The sequence below is a fragment of the Solea senegalensis genome, linkage group LG1 (assembly GCF_019176455.1).
Source record: "Solea senegalensis isolate Sse05_10M linkage group LG1, IFAPA_SoseM_1, whole genome shotgun sequence".
Lineage (NCBI taxonomy): Eukaryota > Metazoa > Chordata > Actinopteri > Pleuronectiformes > Soleidae > Solea > Solea senegalensis.
Genome location: NC_058021.1, coordinates 15,829,759 through 15,854,854, shown reverse-complemented (window position 1 = coordinate 15,854,854; position 25,096 = coordinate 15,829,759). Strand labels below are relative to the sequence as shown.

General features: G+C 43.3%; 1 protein-coding gene across 4 annotated transcripts in view; it reads right to left on the bottom strand.

Moving 5' to 3' along the window:
• The window catches only part of mib1 (MIB E3 ubiquitin protein ligase 1), a 52,926-nt gene that overhangs the window by 9,112 nt on the left and 18,718 nt on the right, over positions 1–25,096 (bottom strand). For all 4 annotated transcript variants that reach the window (XM_044022522.1, XM_044022531.1, XM_044022541.1 and 1 more), the window contains exons 13-15: positions 2,574–2,706; positions 1,560–1,646; positions 874–1,032 (exon numbers count right to left, since the gene is read on the bottom strand). In XM_044022522.1, the coding sequence (XP_043878457.1) occupies positions 874–1,032; positions 1,560–1,646; positions 2,574–2,706 (379 nt within the window). The remainder of the gene's footprint in view (positions 1–873; positions 1,033–1,559; positions 1,647–2,573; positions 2,707–25,096) is intronic.

Here is a 25,096-nt window from a genome sequence, read left to right as displayed (position 1 = left end):
AACGACAGGAATTTGGTCAACTCAAAAACATGGAAATCACAGGTGAATTCTGGCCGCTGTTGGTCAGAGGGGTCAAATTGTACATCTCCAGATTTATTATCGGATTAATATAACCATTGTAGTTAAGGGTTAAACAATTACTTAATTAATTAATTAATCCTTTTCAAATTAAAATTGCAGTTTGAAGCAACACAATTATTGAATTGCACAGGCTGTCAATTAATAATCCTTCTTTTGTTGTTGCACCTTCTGTTCCAAAAAACAACTTGTGTTGCTAACCTCCAAGACTTGCCCACGCCTCAGCAGATGTTCTCTTTTTAACAATTGTTAAAACTACCTCGCTGGTTTCTCATAGAACCAGGGAATAATTCCTTCACCTAAAGTCCACCAACGTCTTGCTTTACTAACGTACATAGCTGTTATGTATCAGTCTGCCCTAGCTGCAGCTATTGATAATTACTTCTTATTCTGAATGACTATTCAAATTTAATTCCTCTTCTTCCATACCAAAAGCACAATAAAATCTCATGTTACAGCAAATTGCAGTTGCATTAATCTGTTCACATGCAGGCTTTCTGTAACAAAATCACAGTAACCGTCCCGGTGTCTGTGCATCAGAGCAATTGTGTCCTGTCCCGTTTACCGGAGAGGCCCTTAATAGGAAAAAAGCATGTATCAAAAAAACTATGGAACGGGCATCATTTAAAAGAGCCATAAATAATGCAGGTTAAGCAAATTTAAAACGGATTTTGCATCTATGCTACTCAGCAGCCACAAGCAAGTCACATTTTCCAGTTTGCTGATGTGTTTGTATTGCTGATTGCATCTCTTGGCAATTTTCAACGTCTGAACACCTTAACTGCAGTGCCTTACCGTGTTCTTTGAGGGTTCCCACGGCTCCACTTTGCTGACATCCTGCATATCTTGGAGCTGTCGCAATTGGGACAGTGTGTGGTGACGCAGTGCCTCGTGAAGTGGTGTGTCCCCATCCTTGTCCTGCACATCCAGCTTGGCTTCTGCTCGCACCAGCAGCTGTTATGAGAATCACATAAACTGAGTTACACAAGAAGGCAGCCAAGCAGAGGCTCTGGAAACAACCATAAAACAACTTAAAATATGATTTAATTAAAACTCTACAATGCAAATGCCACAGTGGCAATTTATAAGGTTACTGCTTACAATGAAGTGCCTCTGTATTGTACTACCCAATTATAGAATGCATTTTTTCTTAAGTCCACAAGATGGCAACGTGGCAATCTCAATCCAATACTACACCAAATGACTCTAACCAAGACACAGCCTCAGAGAGCATTTCGTCTTCACAGCGTCACTGTGAAGCAGGACCTCTTCCAACTGCAGGACATCCAACTGTGTAAATTAAATGTGCGGCAGCGGTGGCTGCCGCTGCTGCTGCTCTGATACGAGTCTACTCCCCTCTATTTAAGGTGCAGATAGAGAGACAACTAGAGGCAGGATCTTAAATTTGTGGTGGAAGTGAAATGAAAAAGGAGGAGAACAAATGAGAAAAGGGAGGGTAAGCAAGAAGAGATGACACTCACCCGTACTATCTGGGTGTGTTGGCGTTCCACTGCCAGGTGTAATGCTGTCTGCTGGTTGACATTCTGGATGTCTAAGCTGGCGCTACCCTGGGAGTGGGGGAACAAGATAGAAGCAAACAAACACAAACATTAGGGAATTTGTGCACTTGTTAACAACAGATGGATGCCGACAAATAAAATGAAATCATTGTTTAGCACATGTCTGGGTTTATGTGCCTCAAAGAAGCCTCCTTCTGTCAACCCGGCCGACCAAAAACAAAGTATCAGCCAGAGAGTGGGAAAAAGAAAATGTACCCCACAATGACACTACATGTGATTGTCATTTCCAATTGCGAATACTTCAGCTGAGGAGATATGGAGGGCAGATGAGCATTGTGATCAGGTAGTGTGTGAAATCCCCCTTGTAATTAGACATACAGACTGACTGACTGGCTTGCAGGGAATCTGCAGTGCACCTTATAGTGTGGTGCAATTTCTGAATAGAAAGCTGAGCCATCACTGCGATCTAGCCAATTGCAGGGACTTGGGAAAACGGCCGTCCCTGCTGAAAGGAAGCTTGCACAGCGCGAACGTTCATGCGTTGGTATGCTGCAGCAACATTGGTGCCTTGCACCACATTCTAATTAACCCAGTTCCTGCTTGGTCAGGTGACTTCTTCCGTAAACTCCTGCGTGTGTTACTCTTCAGGGAGTTAAACCTGCAATCTCAAAAGGGGAAGAAGAGCACAGACCAATGATTGCAAAAGGAGGAGTATATGAGGGCCCAGCAGCACTAAAGATTACCCCTGGAGGCCACATGAACCGTATGGATTCAATAAAAAAAAAAAAGGCAGTTATAGCAGCTTACACTACAGCTTGCTGGGAGTGCAGTGGAAGCTCTATAGTCAGTAGTAGGAGTGCAGGCTAAGCGGATGCAGCTATGCTTTTGAGGTAATTAGTGTAAGTGGAAAGGTGCATGAAGAGCACCTGTTGTCAAGTTGTGTTTAAATTAGTTGCATGTATTCAGACGCATTACCTGGTGCACTAACAGCTCCGCCACCTCCACGTGGTTATTGAGGGCGGCCAGGTGCAGTGCGGTGTAACCATCGTCCTTCTTCTCATCTACAATCCAAGGCCTCGGCAGTTTGGATAGCAACACACGCATGGCACTGCACGAGAGAGAGGGAGAGAGAGAGGAGGGAGACATGAGTCACTGACTAACTTCACCCTCTGCTTGTACACAAGGAAAACCCAAAAGAAAGTCAAGACAATTAGCTTAAATTGTACAGTTTGATCTGTAATGTGAAATGCCTAATTTCATACATCAGGAGATTAATATTTCATGCAGTGTAAGACAGCATGAGGTCGGACACGATCATGTGGACAAAAACACACTGTGTCTGTACTGCTGATACACAGCAATTCCAAAGCACTTTTTTTTTCTTTTTACAGCAGAGCACATCCCATTTTCACACAGAGGGACAAGAATACTAAATCATCTTAGGGAGGAGAAGCTTTCCCAAACAGAGTGTTATTTACATCAAGCTTTGAGCGGTGAAAACCATGTGTGTTATTTTAGTGAGTACCCATCCCCGACACAATCTCTTCATTTAAAAAGGGAAAGCCACTTCTCCCTTGATGCTGCACAATAGTGGCCATCATTGGGAGGCAAAATGGTAATTACATGAGATTTAGCTGCATTCACTCAGATATCCTTCTGGTAAAGAAAAGGAAATCCATTGTTTTAACAGTGCTGTTGAACAGAAATGGCCTGGCGTGGTGAAAAGAGCCAGTCAGTTCTATGTGACTGAAGGTCATTTAGAGGATGTGTGCCACAAAGACGAAGGCTGAGAAGGAGTCACAGTGTCACACTAGGGATAAAGAGGGAGGCTGACTGTTACTCCCCACACTGTCACTGAAGAAGAGGCACTTGAGTTTGTTTTCTGGTTAAAGGGAAGCCACGCTCATATTTTCATTCCTTACTAATTAATATTCCTCCTGTAGGAAGAAAATTCTCCACGAGAGGAAGATTTGACTGTAATTAGGAAAAAGTATATGAGTTAATACCATTCTTTGCACAAAGTCATGTGGGTGTTCCTTGAATGGCAGGTTTAGTTTAGCTTTTGCACTCATCCATTTTCCTTTGCCCCTAATTCCTATCTCTCCTTGCACTATTCCTGCTTTCCCTAATGGGCACACACCCCAGAATATGGTGCAAGAAAATACTGAAATGAAACTAATCCCTATTTCAGTAGGGATGGCGAGTATAATTGATGAGTAAAAAGGTAGCAATTTTTCTTTTTTCGCCCTCTAAAAATACTATGAAATAAGAAATGAGACACTTGAAAGCCTGAACTGTATCCCTGATCTGCTCACCCTATCATGTCTATATGAAGGTACACAATGTACCTTCAGTAAGCATTAAAGCAGCAGTGCTGGAGGGAACGCTTCTGGTCTTGATTAACCCTGAACAATCACAAAAGGCATATCTTTGAACTGTGACAAAAGGACGCAGCATGTTTTACTGTGACTTTAATATTGGCTGGGAAGCCCTACTACAATACTGGAGTATGCACAGTGTGTACTTAATTGCAGGGTTAACAATTTCAAACAAGAAAGAGAGGAAATGGGCTTGAACACAGGACAGGAAAGCCCCAGCCTGCACAATCAATGAAAACAGTTAACTATGAAGACACAGGGGGGGAAAAAAAAAAGCAAACTGGTGCAGACCAACATGCTGGCAGGCTTTCAGACTGAAGGTAATCAGGATGGCTGGTTCCCCGCAGGGTTTTAGCTAAACATACAGCTTCTCTCTCGCTTTCTGGTGTAATGAAAGAGAGCATCATTAGCAAAGTCACTTGAGAAAAGCCAAGAAAGAGGGGCAGAGAGGCAGCGGGGCAAGCAGTCAGCACCTCTGTATGGACAGAGATTCAGGGCTGGTGTACTGCTGCAGTGATGAACAGCGCAGCACACTGATCCCAGGCACCCGTGCTCTCCCTCTCTTCTCTCTCTCTCTCTCTCTCTCTCTCCCACTCTTCACACCGAGGCTTACGCACACACGCACACACACACACACCTGCACTGCTTGCAGCCATGTTCAACCACTTAATGCAGAGGAGCTCTGCTTAAATGATATAGCTACTGCACCCATTCTGCCTAATCTCACGTTCATAATACATCGCCTGTTACAAAGAACAATTTGCTTGCCGTGTTGTAGATTTAACATCTCATGGGGGGGACCTTTGAGAAATTTCATCTCTGGTGCTCCCACTGGGTTAAGACTTGAGCAAGCAAATTATTTAAGAAGAGACCTTGTCACATCAGGCTCCTGCCTAAAGCTATGAAATTAAATGTATCCCCTGTGGTTTAAGATCACACTATTTAGTTTTCTTTCAAGAAAACATTAAAAGAAAAACTGATAAACTACCAAAGGAATCAAGGACATTTGTCCCACATGAAGCCTTTGTTCTTTTTGTGCCCATTATTTTTTTCTTCCTATTGGTGCAACATATAACATTTGTGCATCTGGATTGGTTGCAGATGTCTCCTATACGTAGAACAACCAGCCAATGAAAGCATGCCTCCTCACTATAGGGGCAGACTGGCACCTTCAAGTGTCAAAACCAGGCACTAGTGTGCTGGGCAGGTGTTTGTTGGTGTAGGGAGCCCCTCCAATAGAAGTCTAGATTGACAGGCTCCCTGCCATGCTGGGCAAAATGGGCAGACATTAATATTAATGCCCCATACTGGCATTGCTGCATTGCAGTTAAGCTATTTGCTGTAAATGCAGAAAAAAGGAGAGCAAATTAAGAACCACCAAATAAATCTCAGATATTTTTTAAATCTCCTGGGCAAGCGATGTTTGCAGTGACTGAGGGAGATATGAGAGAAACTGTGTATCGGCTCTTCGGGTAAGATGCTGTGCAAAAAGAGTGAGTGTGGCCAGCTCAGGCTGCAGACTTTTCACCGTGTAATATGTGACACTGACTCGAAGTGGACAGCTAAAAAAGAATCTGCTGTACGAGGGAAATATATTTAGAGTGTAGTGAGGATTTTCCTGTGACAGCTGAACCTTAAAACCGACGCAGTGTTTCCTGTGAATGCAAGAGGACAAGCAGCTGAGAAAAGGAGAGTGGTAGAGGAGAGAGGGAGAGGAGGAGACATGATGGAACTGGGTCACCCTGTGAGAGATCTCAGGAGTCCCTCAGGAGAGCCACACCAGGGCTCGTTGTCTTGGACTGCAATTTGTCATTGACCAGTGCGCTCTCTGATGCCCTCAGCTCTGTGTGTTGGCATTTGTCATGCCATGCGAGACAGTGAACTAAAGTGTATGCCTTTGTGTGTGTTTCGTTTGGGTGTAGGGGTCAACGGGGTCCTTCTGCTGCCCTCACCTGGCCGACAGCCATCTGTGTGGTGGTCAGCAGCCTTGATTACGACAGCAAGTGAGAGTCGGAGAATAATAACTTGCATAGGACAGGGCAAAACGAGAACAGTCAACATCCAGCCTGAGATTAATGGCTGCTCACAAACATATGGTTACTCTGATGTAGGAGACGTGTTTGGCATAACGTCATCCATTAAGTAAGGCTTCAAGCTCAAGGAAGGAGATCCAAATTATGCATTGGAAATGAGTTGCCAAAAGGTGCCACCTGTCTTGGGAAAATAAAAACCTTAATAAAGCTGATAATGAAAATGATTAGTCTTGTAAATGCGAGCGTGTTTTTTCAGTCAAATATAAAGATCATGATCCACATCAGTGGTTCAAATTTCTCCCCAACAAAATCTTTTTGACCAAAGTTCATTCTTGACCTTGACCAAAGCTTATTCTTGACCTTGCTGAAACTGTAATGTGAAGACTCAGGGTCGAATAATAATGATCATAAATAATACAGTAACAATTATTTTGAAACATTATTTTACTGGGGCTTTCCACTTGGCTTGAATCCATCTGCATTGCAACTGAGCAAAGCCTTTGGGAAAAAAGCTATTAAGAAGTCATTTAACTTTGGTTTTGTTGTTTAACTTTAACTATGCTGTCCCTATTGAACTTAGTTTGTCACACAAGGTTGGTCATTTTTATATTCCTTCCCCAGAACTCATAGTATGTTCTTTTCTGATTCCAAGTTCTCTGCAGATGATGCAGCTTCAGAGAATAAATGAGGTGTCTGTTCATTTGGGACAGGATCAATACTTAAAGGTTCTTTGAAACAGAGAACGCTGTTAACAACAAATCCCTCATAAACGCAACACACCGAGTTTAAATGGAACATCCCCCACCCCCGTTCCACTCCGGGCAGGGAGGTGCACTTCATCATGTGTGATGAAGGTTTGGAAAGCAGAGTGCCTAAAACTCAGTGGCAGTTGAGAGATTTAAGAGTCATAAATTTGTTCAGCATTTCATCGATCTTCAAACATGCAGTGCTGAATGGCAGTGTTGGTATTCAAACTGGCTTATTTTGTTCTTTCAAAAAAATACAATGTATAAAACAAAGCAATTTCAACAAGAACTGGACAAAACTGGAGGTCAATTTCATGGGTCTGCATCTCAAATGACAATATAATCAAAGCAGCCTATAATATCCATGCAAATGTAAGTGGTTGGCCATCATTTCTTCCCGTGAAGCAATTTGTTGCCACTTTGCTCGAGTCGTGGCTGTCCCACAGCTAAGGGCTCACCTGCTGTGGACAGAGTAAATAAACACAAGTAGCGTTCAGACCAGCAGTGCAGCAAAGAGCTGAGGACAAGAACCTCAATGAGCACCGCACGATAAAAAAAAAAAAAGGCTTTCATTACTATGTCGTGAGGAGAATAATTTCCCTTACAATGTGACCTTCCATTGCTTGCCTATACCTGAAGCCCCCGAGTGAGCATGCTTTTATTAAGGACTATTTGCATAAACTGGCAAGGGGAGGACGGGAGTGCGTTGCACTTCTGATGACGTTTCTGTCATCACTGAAGCTACTGGTGCTGCCTTCAAGGTTGTTTATGAGGCAGAGGGTGCATTTTCAAACAGGTATAGTTTTCTGTTTAGATGGAAAACAGGTGGGATCCTACATAGGCTTATATTTAATTAGCCTTAGATCAACTGGCGCTATAGGGTGTCCTGATTCATAGCAATTTATGAAGAAGCAGACAGTAAGACAGTTAGAGAACCCCAATGGCGTGTTAATGTCCCATTGGTTCGAGATGACCCAATTATTTTCCCATGCTACTCTTCCTGTGCACTTAATTCTCCTTTATTCTCCTAAGCACCCTGGAAAAGTCTCATTCTCATTTCAGGAACCAGCCATAAGAGGTGTAACATACAATTTTACCTCAAAAAGAGCAAGGACGTGCAGGTTATATTAGACTGAAGAGCCACCTAAATCATATCTATGAAACTACCATGAAATGATTTGACATCACTTTTCATGCAGACTTAGATAGATGGGGATTGGGGGTGGGGGAAGAGATGACTCGACCAAAACCTCCATCAAACGGACTTACAGCTAGGGTTAGAGTTACTAATGCATCACGGTCAAATTAAGGAGGTGAAAGGTGAAGAAGAATCTGTAGAATCTGGTCACCCCGTATAGACAGTCACCCTCACATCCTTATATAAAGTCGGGGCTACACACCCCCTGCCCAAGAAATGCCCTGAACAAAGCAAAATAATGAGCAAATATACTGCCTTTTCTACAGGTTTTTAGGCATAAGTTCCTCCATCTAACAGCAGCTAAATAGCAATTCACCTGTGAAGCCAGTGTTGCATATTAGATTGATAATGATTGCTTTACTGGGGCTGAGATACTGGCCATTTTCTGAATGTAAAATTCCTTTTTGCAGTTTCTTTACAGCAACTCCAGACCTTATCCTGCCTGGTAAAATTAACTGCAGAGTGGTAAATAGAACCAAGGAATTGACTGTGTGCTTTGCAGAATGGTGGAGAAGTCAGCAGCTCTGAAGGTCCTTCGATCGACAGCCACTCAGCAGCCTGCCACGCTGTCACCATACGGGTAGAAGGTCTGAGAGGCTCCTGTGATCTACAGTCTCACGGCAGATCTAACACTTTAAATCACTCCTCACTCCTTGGCCTGCGTCCACACTTCAACATTCTTCTCTTTGTGTTGCAACCGGCGAGCTTCCTTTTATGCACAAAAACCAAGCAGCAACAATATTACGACTTAAACACAATGGAGAAATTAAGATAAAACATCATCAAATTCTCTCTCTAACAGTAATTGGCAGAGCAGATCCAAAGTAACACAAACAAGCAGCTGTATTGCTGCTGATGAGTCCAACTTCTTTAGCAGTTAGACTTCCAGGCACATTGGAGGGAGCTGTGGCTGAAAGAGTGATTTGGTAATTAAAGTCCATTGTTTGCAGAGGGAAATAATGGGGATAAAAAGGCCTTGTATCAGCTACTGGCTCATCTAAGCACTAAGACAACAGGCCATATGCGCCTGAACAGTAGAGAAAATCTCTAACAGCCAGCTTGTTAATGGAGCTTGTGTAAATGTACTATACATTACACAGATAAGGCTCTATAGAAACCAACATATTCCAAACAGATCCGTGATTCTACAGATTGTGTAATGGAGGTTTAAATTCCCCTACAATTTTCCGCATAGGCAATTCTGCCTGATCTCTATAACATAATGCTTTTACTTTTCTTTTTTTTTTTCAAAGTAAAGGCTTTGTTTTTTTGCAGATTTTGTACAGCAAGAACCCCCACACACTCAGACACGAGCACACAATAGAACACAAACATACGAAAACCCACATCATCTCTGACCCCTCAAAACGCTTTTACATGGAAGGCATTGACTTAGGTGTCCGTGGAGGTTACCAGGGTAACGCGGCCTGAATTATTCAACAGCTAAGCATGGTTTAGATCTGAACATCGGCCTGAATGTGTCCGTCAGAGTCCATTAAGATCGCTGATACTCCATCCACTGACAGAATTGTACATATTACTGGACAAGGGATAAAAAGTATGATTTTTGCCCACATCTGATCAGAAAGAGCATGCAAGTAAATTTAGTTTTAAGCTCCCCTTATTGATTGACTTTATTCAAATACCTTCACATTGTTGTTTTTTTTTTAAATGAATTGGGACATATTTACATAGCTTTAGTGGTGGGAAGTGGAAAGCTATCAGTATATTGTACCCCATAAGCTATATGGGGTAAAAAAGGGAAGTGTGGCATGCAAGAACTGTGTCAAGCTAAACTGTATTTAGAACACGGTTTATAGTGATGCTTTACAAGACTGCAGCGCATTTTACGTTGTTAAATAAAAACACCACAAGCCGATGGCCCATCAGCGATGTAAAAGTACCATCTAGAGCCCAAATAAATTCAATTACTTATTCCAATACATCAAGTAAATAGATAAACTACATTTGTTTTTAAATGGGGGGAAAAAATATTAAGGATGTCTGACAGCTGTGCTGTGGAAGTACATCACCTTGCTCTGTCATATTTATTACCTGCATTGCCGAGGCACTTAAAGTGCCACAAATAAATCCTGCTCTTTCTAGGTTTGGCAAGTGGGCAAAAAAACATAGCATCAATGATAAAGGCGACTTCACAATGCACGCTCTTCTCTTTGCATGCAATAGTCACTTTCCCAACAGCTCTTTATGTCCTTGAGTCCCAAACAGTAAGGGATGTTCTCTCTCTCTCTCTCTCTCTCTCTCTCTCCTCCTCTATCTATCCATCCTTGCCTCCCTCTGCTACCCCACCCCTCCCTCTCTACATGTGCTATTGCAACATAGAAGCCAGGACTCAATGTTTCAGCATGCCATGGGACAGACAGAGCATTACAGCATGGCTGAGCTTATCTATTGGCTCTGAGCCACCATTGGCCCAACCCGAGGAAGAAGTGTAGGCGTTGTGATTGGCCACAGGAGGATTGGGGCTTGTATTAGCTTGTCCTCTGGCTGATCTCTTGGACTGGTCCCAGCTCATAGAGAGGTGGACACTAGGAGGGAATCTAGGATTGGGGGACTCTTAAATTAAGTCACAGCTCATGCTGCAGCAAACTGGTGCCCAAGCCTGCTGAGCGATCCAGTCACTGCACTACACCTTTAACAGGTGCACTCGTCAGTGAGTAATTTAAATAAGAAAAAAAAAATATGGCAACATGATCCAAACAAGTGAAGATAATAACCAACAATACTAAGGAGACAACTGTAATTAAAACAGTGTGAGTGGGGATCAATCTCTCAGGACTATATAGAGTTTGCTATAACAAATGTCCAATATTGCAATATTGCTTTAACGTATCTCTGTGCTCAAATTTTTAAATGAATTGCTGAGCTGGGTTTCTGCAGTAAAGTTACTGCGCGTTGTGTGAATGCTGTGTATCTGTATTCAAGCATATGGTGACAAGGGGAAACTCAAACACAACCCACAGTGGCTTCGGTCCCTTCCCTATTACCTTCCTTTATTTTATTTATAGCTTATTGATCTGTGCATCTAGCTCACCTGTGTCAGGCTGCCAAAACCTGGAAAAACTAAAACTTTGCATCATAAAAGAAAAGTCAGATTAATCATACTATAAACTGTGTACATTTATGCAGGTATTTACTTAATTGGCCAACTCCATGAAAGCAAATATGGATCATATGCAATGTACTGTGGGTGTGTATGTGTCTGCACCAAAGAATACGGTGCTGTACTTCTGTGCATCTCTGCATTGCAGAATCTGACTGATACAAGAATTTCAGTGTTGATGCAAACAGAAATTGGCATCAACAAATCTGTATATCTACCAATATTACACCAATCTAGGGCCACATGTTAGTGTGGTGATTATCAATGATGCTTCACACTTCACAGATGTTCAATCAGATCCTTTCTGTGCAGTTTGCATTTTGTCCACATACGTTTTCTGTGGGTCCTCCGGATTCCTCCCCCAGTCAGGACATGCAGACTTGAAAATAGGTTTAAATGAGATTGTGAACAGTAGTGGATTTGTATAACTATGTATGTTGGGCCTTGACTAGTATAACCTGTCTAGATTAAACCCTGTTTTTCACTCAATGTCAGTAAGGACAGGTTCTAGCTCTACTACGATAAACGTATAAGCCGGAGAGAGTGAAAGATTTAATTCACCAATCAGCTAAACAATAAAACAAGCAACTAGTTTTAATGTTGTTTTAATGTTGTCAGATATGTGAACACTGTTGTCTGTTTGTTTGTGTGTTTGTTTGTTTGTAGTGAAAATGACTTGCTCTGTTTCGTTCTCTGCTCATCTGACCAGGAATTCCGAGCAAAAATGACCTTCTGTATTTATGTCTTTTGACAAAGCTCATATTCCTCATATTGTTTTGACGAAAGAAATCAATGCATCAGTGAACTTCAAGCTCAAACAACTGTACCAGCCAACCAATACATTGTGTGGGCTCTACTGCAATGCACAGGTATTTGTGCCGTTTGAGAGTCACTTAACGGTAACATGCGGCACCAGTAAAGATCAGAGGCGGGAGAGACAGAGGAGTTTCCCCTGCAGTGAGGCTGGAGGGAACAATGGGCTGCTGGATCACAGAGCCTGACTGCCACTGGCTTCCCCCTCCAGCACCTAGGTAGGCTGCCCCATTCATAAATCACTTTTATTCCTCCAAGTGCTCAACGGCCTCACCTCTTCGAATGATGCACTATGTATAGGGAGGAGGAGGAGGGAGGGGTGGTGGGGACCAAGGGACAGGAGAGCGGGGTGCAGGGATAGCAGGGGGAAAGGAAGTGACGAGAACAATCATGTACACATGCTGATGGAAGAGGGGAGCAAAGATTTGATCAAAAAAGCACAAACTTGAGTTGGAAGTCGTGATAATCCCTGTATCGCGATGACTGGCAGGATGGTACACCGAAAGCAGAAGTTAAGTTAAACTGAAGGAGCTTGAAGCTCAGCTTCCATGAACAAAACTTTTTTCGTCTGCCTTACTCCAGGAGACTCAACAGAACAAGCTCTCGTTTGAGTTTGCCCATCGCAGAACCGAGAATATGTAATGGCTTCCCAAAAAAAGACATTCACCACCCTGTCACTCCTGGACACACCCTTGTTTTACAACTTTAAAACTGCCGTGGAAGCAAGAAGAAAAGACAATCACGGTGTAAACAAATAAATACAAATGCATTTAAATTAAGTACAAATAAAAAAATAATTACATTATTCTTGAGTCTGTATTTTGTAGAGCTGCCCCTCTGGCGGCAATTATAGACACTATTGTAGACACACACACAACCAGGCTGAATACTTTTGTAATCAGGTGTTTTATATTTATACTAAGTTCAGATTAATTAAAGTGATCTTCTTGCCTTTTTCTGTGTCTAAATATCATATTACACTTATATATACCCAATATTAAAGCCTACAGCAACATGTATTAAGGTATGTTTAATTTTGAATGGAGATGCATCTATGCAGTACCCATGGGGGAGAAACACCCAATCCATGCCTTCATGCATAGAAACAAAGCACATCCATTAGTAGACCCTTTTCTTATTGATCGATTGACTGCTCAGCTAAACATTCAGCTCCACGCTATTCATCATGGAGGGAAGATGCGAGCCATGCTGCCGAGGTTCAGGGGAAGATGGGATGTCGCGTTTGTAACTGAGATTAAACTGGTAGGTCGGGTGGCTGGAACAGTGAGGGTGGAGACCCACAGAGGGGGATACGCAAAGCACAAAACTAAGAATAAAACTAACGCATGTATAGTGAGCGTGTTAATATACAGTTAGAACACGAAATGACGCCACTTCAGTGTGTAACTGTAGTGCAATTACAGGTGGACATTTATGCAGCTTCCAATTCTGCACTTTGATTGGCCGTGTAAGGTCAAGTTTTGAGCCGACACATTAGTCGGGAATCCATTTTACCTTGCAAATGGTCAATGCTCTTAACAGCTGTAAAGATAACGTAATCGAAATGCTGTAAATTGCGGCGACGATATTAATTAAATAGCAGACTTAAATCTATGCGGAATTATCTCAACCATGAAGGCTTGAGAATGAAAGGGCAGAATGTCTGTAAGCTTCGTAAAAGGCTTATCAAATCGAGGGGCAGACAACTGCGTGACATTTTTCTGGCTCGTGACGATATGCTTTGATAAATGTTCATGGTTTATTCAGGGTGTTTGTGAGTGTTCACTGTCTCCTTCATTGCAAGTGAAATGTCACACTCTGCTTTCCACGTGATTAACGCATTGAAGAGAGTATTTGGTGTGCAAAACCATGGTCTTACACAACCCGGGGCACTGTGCAGTTGAAATGCAGGTGGGGTAAGTAAGAGAACTTGTGTGCTGCTGTCACTGAGGTAGAAGAGGTAAAAGAGGAAAGAAGAGAGAGGAAAAAAGAGGAGGGCATAGAGGACATTGCTTCTATACAGTATAGATGTGCCCCGTGATGAGACCAACTAATTAAACAGATTCTTCAGTGGCTGTGCCTCGGGAAAGCTTGAAAAAGACACTTGGAAATTAATGAGAGCTTGAAAAAGAGAGAAAGCAGCCCAAACTTTTCAGTGCCTCAGAGGTGCGGCTGCCTCTTTTCCCCCTGCACTGCTCGAGAGTGTATAGAAAACAAATAAATGAGATCACACAAAAAAATCTCCTGCTGTCTACAACCCTCCATGCCTCTCTGCACAACACATTCAGCCTTGCTCTCTCCTCCATTGCTCGAATATACAGTTATTTTAAGTATAGAGGTGAGCAGATGGAAGCTCTACCATAAGCAGTGCGTTTCAGCTCTATTTAAACAGAAGAATGACATAGACTGCGGCGTTAAAAGGACACACAGTGAGGGGATGGTATCAGAGGAGGCACTAGAAATGGTGGTGAAGGATGTAAAACAGGGGAGGGGGGAAGAATCAAGAATATACAAGTGGGAGCACGGGAGACCACTTTATTTGGAGCTACTAAAAATAGCGCAGCAAATGGTAGCAGTGGCTAGCTGGCCTAAAGCTCCTCTCTCCTTCCAGGCTAGTGGAATCAATAGGCAGGGAGCTGTAGGAAGGCTTCCCGGAGCCTGTAGCCAACAGTTGCTGTGGGGGAGAGGGCGGGGTTAGGGGTGACGGAGTTGAGACAAGGAGAAGAGCAGAGTGGAGTGGAGTGAAGTGGGAACTATTTTTTGCACTGCTTGACTAAATATGGTCAGGTAGGTGGTGAGACAAGACACAGGAGCACCCCGGCAACAGGGGCCGAGGCATGTTTCACATGCCTGACTTCCCACAAAGCACTAACCATTTAGCTCAGTCCTCACACTGTGGGCTAGGAAGCCGCTGGCTGGTCGGCCTCTTGTCCGTAATTTGTTGCCCTTGTGTTGTTCCTGTGCACTCTGCCCTCCCAACTGTGGTAGCATCTCTGCTTAATCTCTTCCCAGTGGAAAGGTGACCCTTGCAGTGCATGCGTAAAGGAATGCATAAAATGCATATTCATGACTTTCCAAGTACAAAAAAAAAATGTACCAAAAAGATATTGCAATATCCACCGTGTCCAGTCTGTGACAATAATAATCAAATTAGCATGGACCACTAGGTACTATTGAAAGTACTGCTGTCTTCCACCGCAGAGCCACATATATCTTTTTTTCAATCACAATTCTGCTTTCAAGCATTCACTAAACTCCCTCTCCCAACTGACTGTATAAAGTTCCACTGTATAACAAAAGTGCTTCTGAGGAGCAGGATAAAGCTCTGGAGCTGCACGCGTGAGTCAATAGAATAAGAAAAAAGCAGGGTGGGAGGATGCCTGCTACACTTTCTGCCTCCTCCAACGACCAGGGCATCCTCCCAGCTCTCCCCCCTCAGAATGCACATGATGGAGAGGAGAGTACTGCAGAATTTCTCCCCTCCTTCTCTCCCTCTTCTGTCTCTGTGCTCCCCCTCCTTTCTCCTTTCTTTCTCCCTTCATGCTAGCTCTATGTCTTCCTCTTCTAAAGGTATGACTTGTATTTGTGTGGGACTATGTGGGAATGTGTGTGTGTGTGTGTGTGAGAGAACGTGCGTGCGTGCGTGTGTATGCCCACTTTCTCTCCTTCCCCCTCCCCCCTGACTCTGGCACTCAACCTGCCCGTCACCACCCCTCCTCCCCCCAATCACAGAAGCTGATTCAGCGAGTCAGGCGTGCACCCGGCACACACGATGGCTGCAGCAGCTGGAGCGCTCTCTAGGTCATTATGGCTCTCTTCACTACGGGAAGAGGAGGAGAGGAGGGGAAGAGAAGAGAAGCAGCTCAGATAAGAAACTGATCCGACAGGTAATATGTGCCCATCTTTCGATTTTGGACGGAGTTAACCCCCGACAGGCCTTGACGTCTCCTGTCCCGTGTCTTCCCTCTCTCTTATTCGGATGTGATCTGTTATTAACTGCATGGCTTGTCTGTGAGTCGCGTAGTCGGAAGGGGGAGTGGAACGTACTGTTCTGCAGCAGCAGCAGCAGCAGCAGCACTGGGACAGAACTTAACCAGAGAACACCTTGGGGTTTTTTCCCCCCTCTTTCTCTTTTCTTTTCATCTTAGAAGAAGGGAAGAAATAAATGTTATATAAAAAGAAAAAAGTATGGAGAGGAAGAGGATGCAGGAGGAGGTGAAACTGGGGAAAGGGAGGCTGAAGAGTTGATATGGTCCACATGGATTTTAGCCCCGATTTTTGCACTCCCCACTCTATCTCTCTCATCTTGTTCTTTCTCCCTCCCTCCCTCCCTCTCTTGAATTGCTCGCTTTTCCTCCGTCTCTCTGTTGTGTTCCTGGCACTGGCCGGACATGCTGCTGCAGCAGAGCTCTTTGGCTCATTAGGCTTCATGGTTGCAGCCCTGCCGCTATCTAATGACGGACTCGTTAACTCAGACCTGCACTGGTGTGGAGCAAAATTCCCCATTGCACAATTTGCCCTCTTCGTCTGACATCTTCCAAGATGTTTTTATCACCATGACTGAGGATACTATCATTATTGGGACTTTTAATGTGTTATTTTTGACTTTTTAAAAATATATTTATCTTTTTATCTTTTTTCTTGGTGCGACCAGACTACTTTTTACCTAAACTGAGGGGCAGGGGATATCACTGCCGTTTTTAATTGATGGGAGGTAAGTTGGAGGATACGTCGCACTTTTTGACCAAAGGCTGGTTGATTGGGGCAGAAAGGATGGAATGTGCCAACCAGAGGGATGACGAAGCATCAGAATTATGAACACTGGGCAGGTTGGGAGGTCTGAACGGGAGAAAAGCGGATTGGCGGCACACAGCTGTGAGAAGCGTATTAACACAGATGTGGGGGGGAGTATGAGGATAGGTAGGTGGGAGGGGAAATTTGCAGCAATGGTTGGCTGGATAGATGTGTGTCAAAGTCTGAACCCACAGCACTTAAGGTGGTAACCCACTTTCTTCTTCCTTTCTATCTGTAAAGGATTGCAATCGGTGAGGTAGGGCATGCAGGGCACACAGTGCTGCAGTGTTATCGCCCAAACCAGAACAGACTCAACAACCACAGGGCTAATTTGCTGGTTCATGTTCCCCAACCTCCACCATACTGAGTGTAGGAAGGAATTTCACCCGCTCTCTCTCCTATGTGCTCATCCTCTCGGGTGGCTGTGACATTTCCTAAACAGGACGTCACACCTTTAGTACCAGGCTCACCCACCTGCCCAGCCCTATCTTTGAGCCAAGAACAACTGTCACTGCTTGTTCAACCTCCCTTCATTACTATTCCAAAACCTTCCACTGCGAAACATTGCACCACTCCCCATTTATTCAGTTCTCTTTCACCCAGTCTTCAAACTCAAACTTAAGCTGGTTCTCGCCTAATCCATTTTACGATTTACACCCATTGCCTCAACGTTCAGCCTGGACGGAGGCAGTGTGGACTTGTGGAATGTGTTGGTCCGGGGCAAAGATTCATTAGAGGCTTGCTGAACAATTCACACTACCAAGCAAATGGTTATTGATCTGTTCCGCCCACCCCGCAACAGAACAGCTGATTTCCCTGTGAACACAGAAAGGTGAGGTTTGATCAGAAGAAAAAGAAAGATGAGCATTAAAAAAAAAGAGTGTGGGGGGGAGAGAGGGGGAAGCAATACAGGGCAGTAGAAACAAGGTCTGGCAGGGAGGGAGGGGTGTTGGTGGATGTAGAGTATAACCAGGACCAATCCACAAGTGCTGAGTGGGCATTAGCGCCTTCATGTGACCTATGGCCTGCCTCTGCGCCTAAAGCCCAAATCCTGCTCACAATAGCTTCCTGTTCCACTTGGATCACCCTCATTTTCAAACATCAGCAACCACTCCAGCCAGCCACTGGGGACGCCGCTGACACAAGTGAGACAGGCCAGAGAAGGGTATGTATTGGTAGAAGTGGGAAATAGGGAAGAAGAGAGGACACACAAGTGAGGGGGGTAAAAGGGTGAAATAAGAGAACGAGGTGGCAGTGAGGGCGACGGACTGAAACAGAAGTGGGAGGAGAGAAGTGAAAATGTTCAGTATGTCAGCGGGGCCATGCAGCTTATAGGTGCAACTCTGCTCCCAGGACACAGCAAATGATCGTCTAACACGACGAGGCACACACAGAGGCACAGGAAAGGACTTCCTATCAAGGGGAAATCTCTTCTCTTCTTTGCTGCTATTTTTTTTTTTAACCAAACTCCGTAATAGACCTCCTCAACATTTTTTCTGGAGAGACTAAAAGATCACTTCCTAACTGCAGAAAACAAGAGGAAGCTGTACATCTTTCCCCCAGCCCTCCTGCTTTCTCCCATTTGCTTGGAGGACAGTGAGGGGTCACTGTAATGGTTGATTATGGTATGGACTGCAAAACTTCTGTTATGTTCAGGGGCGGGGGGACTGGCTGCTCAGCCTTACATGGCAACCAGAGGAAAGCCTTGAGTGTTGAACTGAATTTACACTCAAAGTCACCTTACAGTGCATGCTACCATACTTGGGAGAGAGAACGGTGAGGAAAAATGCTCATAAACTTCCTGACCTTGGCGAAAGGTGAGCAAATTTCATACCTAAGATTACCTCCTTGGTGTACATACTTCTTTATGTACCCATATGAACATATGATAGCTATGGAATGTAAAGAAGTATGTATTCTTGGTGAGGTGCGAGTCCTCGTTTTGGGAAAATGATGTTGGACAGCACTGTCTAAGGGCATGTTTGTGTTAATATTGCTGTGATCGTAGCGTGAGGGGAAAACAGAAGGCAGGGTAAAAGGAGAGTGAGAGAATGAGGGAGGGAGGGAGAGAGAGAGAGAAAGAGAGCATGAATGTGAGTGGTGAGGCTCATACATTAGCTATACTGTCTCTGGGCAGTCTCACTGCAGCAATAATCGCTGTAGGGAACTTACTGCTTTCTCAATTTGGCTGACTTAGCCAATAAAAATCTCCCATCCAAGATACACGAACAATTGAATCCAACATTTCATTAAACAGTTATGTAAGTTACATAGCAATCAGGTTTTGAGGATGGTTTGAGCTGCATTAATTTAGCCACCTTTACTAACTATGGGCATGCAGTTGCCTTGTGTCGTCGCCATACGTATAAGGTCTCCTTTCATTATGAGGTTATTTTACTGCATCAGAGCGCTTGAAATTCAGCCAGTGGCAACTTAGCACCAACTTCAGCAGGCAGTGATTGGCATGCTGAGACTGTTCCTGACCATTAATACCATAATCTTTTCCAGTAACTTCTACATGGACAGTGAGGTGAAGAGGACCAAAATTCAAATGTTGATGTATTTTTTAACATGCTACTGAAAGAGCAGGGAAAAGTTGCTGAGTAGGCACTGCGCCGCTGCCACAAACTGGCTCTAGCCTACTGCTGTATCATATGGCTTCAGTGTTAACAATCCTGTGTGTTTAACTATGACTGTCTTCCCTTTATGCCATTGCCCTTATCTGCGCCCCCCACCACCCCATATAAACCCAGCTGCCCCATGCTCCCCTCTCTGCCCCCGATTCCTGCTCCCATTGTTCACGTTTGCTATGCTTGCCAAATGCTTTGCTGGACTGCATGGCAGTCAGATTAGACCATCAAAAAGTGACAATGCAGGATCAGAGTCAACTCTGGCCCGTCAGCTGATTCCAATTGTTGACTGCAACAGAATATGGACAGAGGCACACAGAGACATGAAGTCAGGGGGACATGGGGAGGAGTTTGCGTGGCGAGCTATTCATATCTAGCACTTTCACCTATTATGATCCTCCCTCTGGCCCACGTTTGGATCACTCGCAAAACCTTTACCAGATTTAGCTCAGGTTTACCTCACTTAAAACCTTTTAAATGTACTGTTAACTGTAAGTTAATTTATCCGCTGCGTTTTTGAAGATACACAGGGAAGAAATAAAAAGATCAAACAAGACTGTTGCATTTAGATTTTAACAAAGAAACGAATCAGTGATATATAAATATAAACTTACTATGGGGATGATACTGTGAAATTAAGTCACACACGGTGCCTGAATTTATCAAGTGCACCTTCGTCAAATTAGACTTTTTCTTTTAGTTGAATGTTGTAGGTCGCTGGCGGGTGGAATTAGTTGATACTTTTAAAATTTGCAGAGTGTATACATGCCGTTCTTTAATAACAGCTCTTCACTATTAAAAAAACAAGAAACGTCCCTGTGAACTGATTAACTGCATTTGCCACAATAAAAGAAATATCGGACGTGAGGTGACATCTGTGACACTAACAGCATGTAGTCTAGGAATCCTAAAGTATTTATCTTTATATCTATATTAATCATTTGATCTACAAAAAATAAAATACTTTAAATAAACCTTTTAATAGCCATTAATTCAACATTAAAAAGGGAAAACAGAACCTAACAGTCACCCAAATCCACTTCAAAAAGATTTTTTTTTTCCTTTTGCAAGAGGAAAAACAAAATGAAGATACATTTTTAGGCATCAGTTCTTTCAACTATTCAGATTCATCCACGTGAGTTTCCATCTGTTAAGACATAAGAGGCGTGTAGGAGTGAATGGCTTGCACTGCATGTTTCACCCAGGCCCTCAATAGCAATGACCTGCTGTGTGAGTGACAAACACAGCAGATGCTGACATTATCAAATGCTCAGTGCCTGTCGTCCCCCCGGCTTTTGCCCTGTTATGGCCCTTAGACGAGGTGAGCTGTGCGGCCACCTGACTCTGAGTGACTGAGACTGTGGGCGAGTGTGTGTGTGTGTGTGTGTGTGTGTGTGTGTGTGTGTGTGTGTGTGTAAGTGAGCTAGCATGAATGTGCATGTGTTTGTTACAAATAGACCTGCCTCTGGTGTGTCATATCAACCTAGGCCTACTACACCATATATGCTTCAGCTGTTGCTGGCCCTTTTCAAGAACCTCTTTTGTGCTATGGCAGCGAGAGAAAAAAGTTCTGTCCTTGTTTCAAATTCCTCTGAATAGTAATGTTGAAACTAAATTTATTAAAATAATAAGAAAGTAATAATGATGGATGGCCTAAAATAGACCAAAGGAATGTTACTTTATTGTATCTTAATTCAGCGATCAAGGACAGAGAAGGTGCTCGGAGGATGAGTGAGGCACAAATAAATAACTAAAGCAATAAAATACATAAATATCTATCCCATGCATGGTTAAAATTTGACAAATGTGTCTCGATGTTAACTTAATAGTAAGACAGTTTATCGATCTCATAAATGACTACAAGTACCATAACTTAGGGACACAAACGCGAACATAATCACTATGTTCTTTATGTGGGTGTTACTGTGATCATTTTTGTAATATCACAGAATGGATTTTTTTTTATATGTTACAACACTGTACGGCTGCAGTGCCCTGGAAAAAAGACATAATATAATCTGCCCTCAGTCACTGTTCAAACACTTCTCGCTCTACACTACAAATCAGTCTCACTAAGACTTAAATGACTGGTTTAAATTAATGTTGTGACTTGATGCCCCAGAGTGATACAGTAGAGGTATGAGTAAGAGCGCCTGTGTACGTGGTTATGCCTCTGCATTTGTCTGTTGGCCGTCTCGGTGACCGGAGTGGCGGCGTGCTTGCAGCAGGGCCCATCTGTCAGAGCCTGTAATTGCTTCATGACTCCAGGACATTTGACTCAAGTGCACTGCCACAGATTATTATTATCCTTTTCTCCAGGAACAATTTTTCTCACTCTCTGGGAGGGGGGAGGAAATAAAACTTAAAAAGATAGCATGGAGGATAAATAGGGTGTATGCAAGACAGCAAAGCAGGAAAGCTGGGGTAAGGTTGTACCTGTGTGTTACTGGTGTGATGGTAAATGGGGTGTAGTGCACTAATTGTACACGTGTGTCACACAGAGAGGGTGAAGGTAAACTAGGTGAGCGAATTAGCAGTAGAGAGAAAGAGACACAGCACGAACCACTTTAACTCATGGGTTGAAATAAGATGTTCACACGTAACATGGATTTTCTCGTTAATTGTTGCTCCGGCTGTCCAGACAGGTCACTTGACTTCAGCCATTTTATATTCTCTCTCTGAAACACCGATTCCAAAATGCTTTGCTAAAGCTGGTAAAATGGAACCAAATCACCTCTTGAATGGATTTGGTCCCCTTCAACCAGCTGTAGCTATGCTTTGATGACTACAGAAGCTCTTTCTTGTCGAGACGCCTTCAACACAATCACATCTACAAAAGCAAGACACCTCTTTCCTCTGTCTTCGACTACAATTATGTGAGGTGTAATGTACAATGTTAAACCTGTCTCTCTTTTTTTCCCGACTAATAAAGAAACCTATCCCAGCTTTAAAACTTGGTATGGTCCCTTTTCCTGACTTCTAAGTGTTGCCTCTCTGCCTCTGGAGGGATTGATATTCTGACCACACTATCAATGGCTGTTTCAAAAATAGCAGGGGGTAGACTGAGTGTGCTATTTCAGACACACACCGCTCACATGTCTGTGTGAGAATGTGCGGCTGTCTTGCTAAGACACCTCCTGAGCTGACTGTCACTAGATGCCATCAGTCAATTACACTGTGGGTGGGAAAAGGTTCAAAAACATAAAGGAGGGAGCTAATGTAGCTTGGCATGGGTACGGTGACACTGCAAATGGCTCTAAAACAATAACAATGGCACCAATAGTGGAAGAAATAAAGAAGGGGCCATTTTTTTTTTAGAGCATACAATGCACAGAAACTGTCCTGCAATGGTGATGGATAAGGTGGGGTATATGAGAGCCAGATGCTCTAGAGGATGAGAGCTGATTGCACAAATCACAGCAGCAGACATTCAAACCCGCTACTTACACTTACACATTCAGTCATCGTCACTGCAGAACCAGCAGGCAAATGAAACCAACAAAAATTCCTTCACACCGTCTCTCACTCCCCTCCAATCTCTCCCCCCCCACACACACACACTCCACTCTCTATCACTTTTTATGCTCTCCTAATTTGGTGCTTAATACTACGTCAAACTGACATGATCTCATAAACCACAAAAACCCTCCTCAGTCATTTGGCCAAAATTGATCTAGAAGCTTTGAGCTTATTTAATTTGTCTAATAGCTCAAACTGATTTTCAAGCGGTGGGCAGAACACAGAAAGATTGACTTTCAAATACGTTGTAAATAGCGCTGTTTTCTACAATTCTGTGTTTCTAAAGTGCTTTCATTGGACCAATAAGCATGAAATCTATTCGGGCAGTGTCAGAAGCAGTAGCATACTAAATCATCGCAGTCTGACTTGATTAGCCTCATCTGAAATGAGCAAGAGACAGGGTGGGAAAAGTCCTAATTTATTGTGAATATAGCAGCAAGCCACTAGAAATGTACAGATTTTGCCAGTTTGGTAGATTTATCTCCATGCACTTACAATGCTGTTCTCTGTTGAACAGTCGCCCCTTTTTACAGTACTTTCAAAATGGTTCCATCTATTAGTTCTGACAGTGTACTGGGAATACTTAACTGCATTTTGGAGTACAGTGTGATTGTCTGCAGAGCCGCCTGTCTCCTTAGGTGTGTCAATTTGCATATTAGGCTTGCCCACACGTTAGCATATTAAAAGTAAGCTGAGCACTATGTAAGGGACAGAGAGGGGCAAATAATACAGGTAGGAGACACACAAGAGGGCACAGACTGCCGCTGCAGGGCTTGTTTGGAGATCGTTTATGAGTCATGGGCTATTAATCGTACTGTTTACAGTACTGTAGCAGCTACTGGCTTCTAGCAGCCCGAGGGAAAGACACAGAGAAGAGCCAGGCTCAGTCCTTGCAGGTTGGGGTTACAGTAAACACAAAAAGTGGACGCCCAAGAAAACCCTTCACCGAACACGTTACTGCTGGTGATACAGACACTTTCAATTTACTAGCAATTGTAAAACTTAACAACTAGGTCTAATTTATAAGGGAATGCCTTTTACACTCTGTAGTGGGTGAGTGTGTGAGTAATGAACAAGGTGAAACAGTAAAACTCCCCAGTTCCTGCCGCACCCCTGTTGGTAGAGTTGATTTGTCTCAGTATACGGGACTCCGAGTTGAAAGATTCATCTGTCACCCACAGGGTTATTCCTGTGCATCTTCCTCAATCTTCTCTCCACTGCTGGAAGACCCACCAGCACTCTTTAAACACCGAGGCACATTACATACACACACAACACAGGCACCAGGAACTTTGACACACTCTCTCCTTGAACCTAAAAGTAGAACTGACTTGCAACGCTCACAAAAAGAAAGCATAAAAGCCCAAAAAGTGGAGGCAATTTTATCCTGGTTCTATTCGTATTGTATAGTGTCAAGGACAAAATATATATAGATTAGACTTCTTTAAGTCGTAACATTCTGCGCTGGTGTTCAATCTAAACAAGAGGAGACAGAGCAGACCTCATTGTTAAAGCTACCATCAGGAAACAAGAGTAACATCAATAATTAAACAGAGGCTTCATGTCATATTCTTCACCTGATTAGTCTCCAGCTCCAGGCATTTTTTTCATGACAGTCATCGAGCGCACATTTTTAGAAATAGAGTAGGAATTCCTCCTTAGCACTCAATCGAAACAACTGCCTCTCTACTAAAAATACACCAGGTGAGGTACTTTCACTTCAACCCAGGGAGAGATTTTCGAGGGCTTTAGGACTGTGGACTGTCGCCCTGATATTGCGGGAGCTCGAGCGTGAAATAAAAGTAAATGGGCAGACTGGAGATGGTGACATATATCTTGGTTTCTGTGAAGGCAAAGGGGACGGAGCATGGACCGAAGAAAGCAACGCACGCACAACATGACAGAGGCCCTGATAAAATACTGTGCATGAGGTGGAGATGGATACTGGAACCCGGTACTAAACAGGCCTTAGTGCTAAATGATTATGTTTGGGTTTTCTTTTTTCTTTTCTTTTTTTTTGCTTTACTAGAATTTTTTTTAAATTAAATACAGTTCTTAGAACTTGCAATGTCGGCATAAAATAAATCAAAAGCAGAGCGATATCTTGCTGTGAGAGTATGTCCGAGGGGCACGGACGCATGCACAAACACACCCCAAGTGCACGTCTTTTGCATGTGTTTGTCAAATGTGTGCAGAGAAAACCATTCTGTTTAAACTCTAAAAAACATATAATAAAGTTAAAAGCTGTGTAACAAAAACAACA